Consider the following 10,925-nt stretch of genomic DNA (forward strand, 5'->3'; position numbering starts at 1 on the left):
TTTTTTTTTTTTTGCCATAGAGTATGTGCACTTGCCAGAGAGAGAAACAGGGAAAGTGAGAAATCACGCTGCAGTCCCTTGTCTTCCTGTCTCCTCTCAGGATTTTGGGCATGTACAAACACACGCCCTGCATGTTTTTCTTTTCTCTCTTTTCTTTCAAGATTTTTTGCCATAACACACACACACTGGAAAGAGAGAGGAAGAAAGTGAGAAATCACCCCCCAGTGGGATGACCACACCACAGTCCCTTCTCCATTCTCCTCCGTTCTCCTCTCAGGATTCTGGGTACACACTCACATCTGCCCCGAATGACTCCCAAGCTCCTAGGTCTGGGACCAGAACCATAGTCAAGCGTGTGGAAGTCCAAGGTCCCAACCACTAGGCCACCTGCTGGTCTGCCCAATTTGTTTTTCCAACTACTGGGTCCAAGACTTGAACTGCAGAGTTGGGTGTGTGGGATCCAGCGCCTAACCATCATGCCACCTGTTGTCGCTGAAGCTTTTGATTTTGTTTCATTTTAGTTTGATAATGCCTAAGAAAGCACAGCACCTTCTAAATGGTCTGATTTCTGACTTTATCTACTACTACTACTCTATTTCTGTTAACCTGTGGCTCTTAGTGGCCACTAACCCTAAAGGGCATTGGGCTTGTCACACAGAGAGGTGACTGCATGTGCTCCTGGCGGGCTGGCATGTCCCAAGGATAAAACGTCATGTACCCATTGCCCTCATTTTGGATTGGTTTGTGAGTTACACAATAATGTGTAACAGATATTTTCTTAAAATAAGACTGAGTTCTTATTTACGGAATTGAGACTTTTGGACTCACATCACTAAAGCAGTGTAGTGCAGTGTCATTAATTTGCTTCTGAGGGTTAGTTTAAAAAGAGCGAAGGTGAGCCTAACACTGTGAGCGATGCGTCTGTGGCTGGCCGAGGCCAAGGCTTCCCAGGGCGGCGTGGGTGTCGTGCTGCAGTTCAGTGGTCCCCTGTGAAGACCTGGGCGGCAATAACTTGGCACTTCCAGACTTGACTGAGCTGTTTCCATTATTACTGGTTTCTTCAACATTGAGACAGTGAGTGTTCATGCCGGAAATAGATTTCTATCTGCAGTCTTTAAACAAGTGTAAACGCCAGATCATGATTTTCCCGTTAACAAGTGGGGTAGACACCCATGAATGCGTTTTCAGGAAGGCTGCCTTCTGACACGTGTCGGGGGCAAGGCAGTGTTGTGCCATGAAAAGCAACACCGGCAAATCTGTGTGCTGTCGTAGATTTGTTCAGTGGGAAGTCTGATTCAGTTCGAGCTGGGTAAGAAAGCCTGGAAATGTTTCCCATCGTTTTGTGGAACACACTTATACGGATACGTATTTTCTCCACTGGTGTAATTTAAGCCCAGATATAGACACGAGCCCCGGGGCGCGCTTTCTCTGATAAATCCAGCAATGACAGTTGACGTCCAACGAGGTAACGTGATCTGCCAAAATGAATGAATTTAATTTTGAGACCTAATTATTTTGTACTGGTAGTGTGGGTCGTATGGTTCTGTGGGGGCTGTAAGCACATTAGGTTTATGCCTCTTCATAAAATCATTTAGGTCAGAATGGGAAGATCTCTGACTTTCCATTTATATCAAATCAGTTAATTGCTCAAGTTTAGACTTGCTCATTTTTACAAGTGCTTTGTTTTTGTTTGTTTGTTTGTTTTAATCCCGTATCTTTGTAAGCTTTTTATGTTTCCTAATTCTCAAAAGGTATTGTCGGCAAACCTGTGGGTTTTTTTGTTTTGAGAGATTTTTGCTGGAGAGACAACGAGAGAGACAGAGAGAGAGAAAGTGAGAAATCACCCTCCAGGGAGAATGGCCATACTGCAGTGTTTTCCTCTCTATCCTCCCCCTTGGGATTTGGGTTACACACACACACACACACACACACACACACACACACACACACGCCCAGCAGGATTTTCAAGCCGCTGGGTCCGGGACTCAAAATGCTGCGGGCCAAGTGTGAGTCCAGCACTTTAACCACTGTAGCGCCTGCCGGTCCTCCCTTGTTTTCTAACACTTTTGCCATAGGGCATGTGTCTCTCTCTCACTGGAGAGAGACAGAAAGAGATAGAGACACAGGGAATGTGAAAAATCACCCCCCAGGGGGAATGACCATGCTGTAATTCCATTTCCTCCAGTCTCTCGGGATTTGGGGCACGCACGCACATGCACTGTTGTGACTTTCAAGCCATCAGGTCTGGGACTCAAACCATGGGCAGCCATGTGGGAGTCCAGGCCCTTAACTGCTATGCCACCTGCTGGCCCCAACAATCCTGCGTTGTTTTATCCTTTTGGTTTATTCCATGACCAAGAAAATAAACAGGAAAAGTAGTTCAGCACTGCTCCTGCTGCTGGACTTGGGACTTCTGGATGTGTATTAGGGCTGTAGGGGCATGTACAACCACAGCCCTTCTCATCATGGGAGCGTATTTGATTTAGGAAATAAAAGTTAATTGTGCAAATCTTATGTTCAAAACTGAGTTTTTAAAAACTGATGACAATTGCTTAAAGTTGAGAATTTAGAAATTATTTATTTATTGGAAAAATAATTATTGATTTAATTTTATTCATCATTATTATTTTAATTTAATCAGAGAGAGAGACACACAGAGAGAGAGAAAGAGAGAGAGAGAGAGAGAGAAAATGAAAAAGCAAGTCCCCGGGCCCAGGACTTTAACCACAGTTGGCCATGTGGGAGTCCAGCACCTCAACTACCACGCCACCTGCAACCCCAACAATTTAGAAATTATTCAGATTGAGGGGCCAAAATACTACTAGCTGGCCCCCAAATAACTTAATTTTAAAGCTCTTACTGAAGCTTGGGAACCAGCAGTTAGCGTAATGGCTATGTCACTGAACTCCCATGTAGTCGACCGCGATTCGAGTCCCAGACCCAGTGACTTAAACTCACATTGGGTGCGTGTGCGTGCGTGCCCAAGATCCCAAGAGGAGAATGGAGGAGAAGGGATTGGCGGTGTGTCATCCCCCCTGGGGAGTGTTTTCTCACTTTCTGTCTCTGTCTCTGTCTTTCTGGCGAGCGCACACGCCCTATAGCAAAAACCTCTCCAAAAAAAAAAAGCTCTTACTGAAGCTTTTTCCTAAACGGGGTTAAAAAGTACTGGATTCTGTATATAGACTGTAAAATATTCCTAATGGATATATTTGTATGGACTAATTTTAGCAGTTTGTTGAAAATGAAATTGCCTTTGCTATGATTTTTTTGAAATAATGTTCGAATAGGATTAATGTTAACATAAAAGAGAAAAATTAAGAAAGACCATGTATGTTAGGTTCACTCCGTGGTATAGCAGTAATGTACTACTCAAGAGAAGCCAGATCCTACATAGTGACCAAAGTTCAACTCCCTGGCCTGGTCAGCCTGAAACATGCTAGGCCCACACGCGAGTGCCCAAGATTGGACAAGCTGGGTGACCAGAGGGGATGGTGGCACGACCAGACCCCGTGGAGAGTGCTCCTCTCTCTTTCTCACTCACCTGTATGTGTGTGTACAGGCTCGATCAAGAATAAAGAAAAAGGGGCCAGCAGGAGACTTAGGGTTAAGGCACTAGATTGCCACATGGCCAACCACAGTTCAAGTCCTGGACCTGGCAGCTTGCTTTCTCTTTCTCTCTTACTCTTGTTCTCTCTCTGGTGAGTGCACGTGCCCAATAGCAAATTTTAAAAATAATAATAAAATTAAATAATTTTTTTTGTTAGAGAAATATTTGCTATAGGGCACATGTCCTTGCCAGAGAGACAGACAGAAAGTGAGAAATCACCCCGCATGGGGAGTGGCCACACTGCATTACCTTCTCCTCCATTGTCCTCTCATGCACATCCACTGGGCGTGAGTTTTAAGCCACTGGTTCCAGGACTCAAACTGCCATCGACTACATAGGAGTCCTGCAGTGTAACCATTACAATGTAACCAGCCATCTGCTGGTCCCAAATAAATAATTTTTTAAAAAAAGAATAAAGAGGGAACCAGCAGTTAGCGTAATGGCTATGTCGCTGGACTCCCACATAGTCGACTGCGGTTTGCGTCCTGGACCCGGTGGCTTAAAACTCACACGGGTCGTGTGTGCACGTGTGCCCAAGATCCTGAGAGGAGAATGGAGGAGAAGGGATTGTGGTGTGACCATCCCCTCTGGGGGGTGATTTCTCGCTTTCTGTCTCTATGTCTCTCTCTCTGTCTGGCGAGTGCATGTGCCCTATAGCGAAAACCTCTCAAAAATAATAAATAAATAAATAAAATAAAATAAAAAGAATAAAGAAAAATCTTAAAAGACAACCAAAAGATCATGTTTGTTAAAATTTAAATTTTTTTGAGTCATTTTGTCATTTCCAAATATGTAGATTGTATGTATTTAAATGTAATGGTATATACACCAACATTTCAAAGTCTTATTTTTCTCAAATAATTATGTTTGTCATACATGATCTTAGATGTGGGATCTGTTTCCATTTTCTTACCATTTTGTAAAAGTTCGATGTGGCGTATTCTTATCTTTTGTAGATGATTCAATACTTGTAGTTTGAAAAATTTTATGACTCCTTTTTAGTACATGAAATTCTCTAGGATAATGAGTCATGAATAATTACTCTGATCATTTACAATCTGTTCTTAATTTTCAGTCATTCATGAAACCTTTTATTTCTCAAAGAATTTGTCATATTTTTGGAAATGGTTTCTTTTGTTTTGTTTTGTTTTGAGAGGTTTTTTCGCTATAGGGCACATGTGCTCGCCCGACAGAGAGAGACATAGAGACAGAAAGCGAGAAATCACCCCCAGGAGGGATGGTCACGCCGCAATCCCTTCTCCTCTCGGGATTTTGGGCATGCATGCACACGCGCCTGGCGTGAGTTTTAAGCCACCGGGTCTGGGACTTGAACCGCAGTTGACTACGTGGGAGTCCAGCGACATAGCCATTGCACTAACTGCTGGTCCCAATATTTTTGGAAATGGTTTCTATGGATAAGCAGCTGAGACCACTTTCTCACTTTGATTTTGCTGTGGGTACCTGTATGTGTATATAATTCCTTGAAGACCACTTCCTTAAGAAAAAAAATCTATTAGAGCATGTTTTCTTTTTTTTGTAATTGCCGAAGGGCACCTGCACTCACCAGAAAAAGACAAAGACAAGAGGGCACTGTCACGCCACAGTCCCGTCTCCGTTTCTCCATCCTGTCGGGATTTGAAACACGCACAAACACATCTGACATGTTTTTCAAGCCACTGAGACTTGTACTGCAGTTGGCCGAGTGGGATCCAGGTTCTTAGCCAGTAGGGTACGGAGCTAGTCTTAAAGCACGTTTTCTCTGTCTTAAGTACATCATGGCACTGATGGGGACATGTGTGTGTGACCAGAGAGGTTTTACTGTTTTTCAGCGATGGGGAGCAGACTGCACCGATGGAGGACGCCACCGCGGTGGACGAGTCCCAGGGCACCCTGGAAGAGGAGTCTCCAGCCAAGTAGGGTGTTCTCTTCGTTCTCACGTTTGGGTTGTGGGATTTCACATCACGATTTTTAAGATGGCTTCACAGAATAGAAAGCCCAGCTCTTTGTGACATCCCCGAGGGCTGACCTTACTCTAGTAATGTCTAGTGATCAGACTAGTAATTAGTTCAAATAATCTAATGGAAGGTTATAATGATGATTAGCGGGTTAAAGAGCGTTCCGTCCTCTGCCCACAGCCCGTTTTCCGTCAGCAGCTTGTTACTGTTCAGCTCCTGCATTGTGACGCAACTCACCCTCTTGGGACGCCAGTCTTTTGTCCCCTTTATCCACCCCTCCCAGCCCATCCTGCTTTTCTTCCTCCCCTGGTCTTGGTGTAGCCTAGATCCCAGGCTCTCCGCTGGCACCCTGGCTAGGTTTACACACCCTCGCCCTGGAACTCCCTGCCTCTGGACTTGAACCTCCTCTGCGGGACTTCCATCTACCTGTCTCTGCCACACCCAGTCTGAGTGCTGCCGTCACCTGGTGGGCCCAATTGGAGCCCTTAGAAATTTTTTTTTAATTGCCAGAGGGCTCATGCACTCCACCAGGGAGAAAGGGGGTGGGAGGAAGCATCCCCCAGTAGGGCGGTGTGGTCATGCCACAGGCCTTCTCCTTCTCTTGTGGGGATTTGGAGCACACATGTACACATGCCCAGCGTATTTCAAGCCACTGGGGCTAGGACTTGAACTGCACGGTTGGCCATATGGGATCTGGTGCCCTAGAAATTCTTGGTCACCTGTATTCAGAACCTATCTTCTACAATGACTATATAATCTTTGTCTCTCTTTTTTTTTTTTCAAGAATTATTTTAATTTTGTTTTATTTATTCATTCTTTTTTTTTTTTTTTAATTTGACCAGAGAGAGAGACACATGCAGAGAAAGAGGGAAAGTGAGAAAGCAAGCCACCAGGTCTGGGACTTGAACCACGGTCAGCCATGTGTGAGTATCCAGCGCCTTAACCACCACACCACCTGATCCCATCTTTCTGTCTCTTAAGAACCTTAATGGGACCAGCAGTTGGTGTAATGGCTATGTCGCTGGACTCTCATGTAGTTGACTGTGGTTCGAGTCCTGGACCCAGTGGCTTAAACTCACGCCAGGCGTGTGTGCCCAAAATCCCAAGAGGAGAGTAGAGGAGAAGGGATTGCGGCGTGGCCATCCCCCCTGGGGGGGGGGTGATTTCTCGCTTTCTGTCTCTGTCTCTCTCTTTCTGGCGAGCGCATGCGCCCTATAGCAAAAACCTCTCCAAAAAAAAAAAAAAAGAACTTAGACATTGCCCCTAACTTTACCATTCCACCATCACTCCCATGTCCACGCCTTCTCTTTTTCATTTTCCGGATACAAGTTTGCCTCTTAGGGCACCAAGAAATCAGGAATAATCAGGTGAGGACTTCATCATCTTCCCTGGGATGCACGTCCGGCTCCACCCACACCCTCCCAGCCTCCTTCCCGCTCTCACCTGGTAAAGTAGAGGCTCGTCTCTGATCCACAGTCCCTTCTTCATTCTTCGCTTGGGATTTTGGGCATGCACGCACATGTACCAGGTGTGATTTTCAAGCCTCGAACCATGATCGACCCTGTGGGAGTCCAACGCCTTAACCACTATGCTGCTTGCTGACCCCTACGTTGTTTATGTTTTCAGAATTAGACTTACATCTGAGAAATACGTTGGATGATAGTGATCTCTCTGGTCTCTACTTTGTCTGAATATTGATTTAACACTCCCGCTTTTAGCATGTAGCCAAACCGTACATTCAGGGCACCTCTCGGATTTACAACTTTTCTTTTTTTTTTAATTACCAGAGGGCATGTGCACTCATCCAAGAGACGAAGCCCTCTTTGGTGGGATAGGGTCATGCCACAATCTCCTTTCCTTTATTTCTCAGTCCTATCAGGGTGTGGGGCACACATTTGCGAGTGCCTATGTGGGTTTTGGTTTTTGTGGGGTTTTTTGTTTTTGTTTTTGTTTTTGGTTTTTTTTTTTGAGAGAGAGATTTTTACTATTTGGCACATGCACTCTCCAGAGAGATAGAAAGATAGAAAGCAAACTGTCACACACACACACACACACACACCCCGCCCCAGGGGGATGACCACACTGCAGTCTTATCTCCTCCAGCCTCCTCTCTGGATTTTGGGCACACACACGCACACACGCGTGGCATGAGTATTAAGCCACTGGGTCCAGGACTCGAACCACGGTCAACTGTGTGGGAGTCCAGTGACGTAACCGTTATGCTATCTGCTGGTTCTGTGCCTGTGTGTTTTTAAGTCACCGAGGCTGATATTCAAACTGCGTCTGGTCATGTGAGATCTGGCGATCCCTGTGCAGTGCTTAACCACTTAACCACAAGGCTGTGTCTGGAACTTCTTGCTCAAAGGTGTAACCCACAATACGTACGTTTTCCTCAAATCCGACACGTTTTGCTAGTCATTATATGTACTATGCCCTTCCTTTGGTCCTTTCTTTTATTACAGAAGTATTAAACAACTGGTCACATGGTGTTGGGTCCAAGAAGTTGTGACAACTTCTTGTGTTTTGTTTTGAGAGTAAATCAAAGAATTATACAACATTCACTATGTGCCAAGAATTGCTCTAAATGTGTCCATGTCTTAAGTCATTTAAATCTTCACAGCTCCATGGAGGAGGAGCTACTGTTGTCCTCACCCTGACATACACAGGCTAAACAACTCCCCGGCCATCCCTCGCTCCTCAGTGCCAAGGCCGCACAGACTAAGCCCTTGTGAATACATGCCGGGAGTGGTGGGTGGAGCCACGTAGACTGCCCTGCTTAAGAACTGAGGAGGGAGTGCCAGCAGTGGCCCGGTGGCTAAGACTCTAGACTCCCACATGGCCGAGCCTGGCTCTAGTCCTGGAACTGGCAGCTTGCTTTCTCACTTTCCCTCTCTCTCTCTGATGAGCACATGTGCCCTGTAGCAAATTAAAAATAATAATAGTAATAATAATAATAAAATTAAATTAATAATTCTAAAAAGGATGAACTGAGGAGGAGAGAGAGTGGCGCCATAGCATGGAGAGGTTCCCATTCGCACATAGAGCAACCGCTCCCTTCCTTCCTTATAAATAAAAAACCAAATGCTTGGTGAGAGCAAAACGTTGAAGAAGCACTAATACAAAGTACCTGCCACTTCCTATTTTTGAGTATAACTTGTGTCCAAGGGTGTTTGCCTTCACAATGAAGATTCTCATGCATTGAGTTCTCTTAAATGTCAGGTTAAGTTCAGTCGCCCCACTGCGTATCAGGGGTGCAGTTTTATCCCTCGGACCCGCTGTCTTTGGCGCACTGTGCTCTTCCACACATCCAGGTGAAGAGGCACAGCCTGCGAGGACATTTGGACATTGGAAGTGACGTCCCGTAGGTCTCCTCTGTGCGTCTCACCACCTTCCATCTGAGTTGTCCCTCTGCCCTCCTGTTCCTTAGAGCTCAAGGACTTTTATTTGCTAGCTATGTGACCTCACTCTGCCTCAGTTTTTTAACTCGTAAAATGGAGTTTTTATTGTGTCTCACTTGTGGGGTTAATTATCATGAGATAATTGACACAAGCACTTGGAACAGCAGACTGCACGTAGACCGCCTCCAGTAAGTGTTAGCGGCTACTAACCCGTTCGTTTCTCTTTCTTTTTGAAGTTTCCTAGAGGATGTGGGGCTCACCAGAGGTAGCGAAGTGGGGAGTGAGAAAGTACCCCCAGGGAGGGTGGCCATGCCACAGTCCCTTTTCCTCCATTCTTTTGAAATTTTGGGTACATAGCACACTGGGTCCAGGATTTAAAGCACACAGCCAGCCAGCCACAAAGGTGGCGGGTTCTAGCCACCTTAACCACCACGCCACTAGCCGGCCTTACCCCACTTGTTTCTAAATAAGGGTAACCGTGGTTAAAGCAGTTTAATTCGGGTCAGCAGGTGGCATGGTGGTTAAGACACTGGACTCTCACATGGCGAACTGCAGTTTGAATCCCAGACCTGATAGCTTGCTTTTTCACTTTTTCTCTCATTCTCTCTCACTCTCTCTCTCTCTCTCTCTGGAGAGCACATATGCCCTATAGTAAATTAAATAATAATAATAAATAAAATTAAATAAATAACTTTTTAAAAAACAGTGTATTCTATAATTTCATCCATTTACAAACAAGTATCTGTCAGATTTGCATATAGCATTATTCATTCACATTGCCATATATGATTACCTTTGTACCTATAAGCAGCTTCGATAGGAAATTCTCCTCCAAGGTTTTTGATAATAAACCAAGGACTGTAAAGGTCTTTGAATTACTGAAAAGGGAGGCGGTGTGAAACTTAAGAGTGATAGCAGTTTGAATGCTGTTACAGCTGTTAGAAGTATACTTGCATTGGGGCCAGCAGGTGGTGTAGTGATTAATGTGCTGGAATCCCACATGGTTGACTGCAGTTTGGGTCTCAGACCTGGTGACTTGAAACCCATGCCAGGCTCGTGTGCGTGCGTGCGCAAAATCCTGAGAGGAGAATGGAGAAGAAGGGATTGTGGCGTGGCCATCCTCCCTTGGGGATCATTTATCACTTTTTGTTGCTCTGTCTCTTCAGCAAGCGCATGTGCCCTATAGCAAAAATCTCTTTAAAAAAAAAAAAAAAGAGAAAGGGAGGAAGACAGAAAGGAAGGTATTTTCATTAGCCCTTCGTGGAACCAGCCATCCATCCCTTCCTGTTGAACATGAAGTCTTTGCTAACACCACCGGTAAAGCTGCATTCAAGTAGAACTGGACTTGCACTGCAGAACCGTCACAGCATGTGTTTTTGGTAATAACGTTGGTCGATAGGGAACAAAGCTAAGGAGGCAGTCCTTGGTGACTGGCCTGCCCCAGCGCACCTTCCTGAAAGTGCGGTAAGAAAGGGGAAGGCGGGAGGCAGCCGTGTCTGCCTCCCTGGACGGGGTACGCTGGGCGAACAGTCACAGGCCGATGCTTTCCAGGGAGCGAGTCTCTTATAACAAATACTCTGTTCTGAGTTCCACTATTTGCTTATTTTAGGAGTCTATCTTTTGGGGCTTATATTTCTTATATACCTTATACTTTTTTGGATGTGATTGGTTGTTTAGATGTGATGTTCTTTAAACTGAGCAAACAAACCAAAAAACCTGGTTTTAACAAATACTTTACTATCCATAATACAGCATTCATTCTTATTGAACTAGTAATTTATTTACTTTTATTAGGTTGTTTTAATTGTTTTAGTTATAAAAGAATCCCCTAATTTATAGCATCCACTTCTGTTTACTAAATAATGTCACAAGTAGGCTAAAAAAGTTTCATGGTTCTTTAATTTCTTTTTTCTTTATTTTTAGCTCTCTATTACAAATATATATTATGGAAAAATAAATAAAGTA

General features: G+C 44.7%; 1 protein-coding gene across 1 annotated transcript in view; it reads left to right on the forward strand.

Annotated features, from left to right (window-relative positions):
- Nucleotides 1-10,925, forward strand: part of HABP4 (hyaluronan binding protein 4) — a gene marked incomplete at its 5' end in the record, with an annotated part of 44,783 nt that overhangs the window by 19,199 nt on the left and 14,659 nt on the right. The window contains one exon of the mRNA XM_006139857.2: nucleotides 5,437-5,520. Within this exon, the coding sequence (XP_006139919.1) occupies nucleotides 5,437-5,520 (84 nt within the window). The remainder of the gene's footprint in view (nucleotides 1-5,436; nucleotides 5,521-10,925) is intronic.

The sequence above is a fragment of the Tupaia chinensis genome, unplaced genomic scaffold (assembly GCF_000334495.1).
Source record: "Tupaia chinensis unplaced genomic scaffold, TupChi_1.0 Scaffold000007_1, whole genome shotgun sequence".
In the NCBI taxonomy this organism is placed as follows: domain Eukaryota; kingdom Metazoa; phylum Chordata; class Mammalia; order Scandentia; family Tupaiidae; genus Tupaia; species Tupaia belangeri.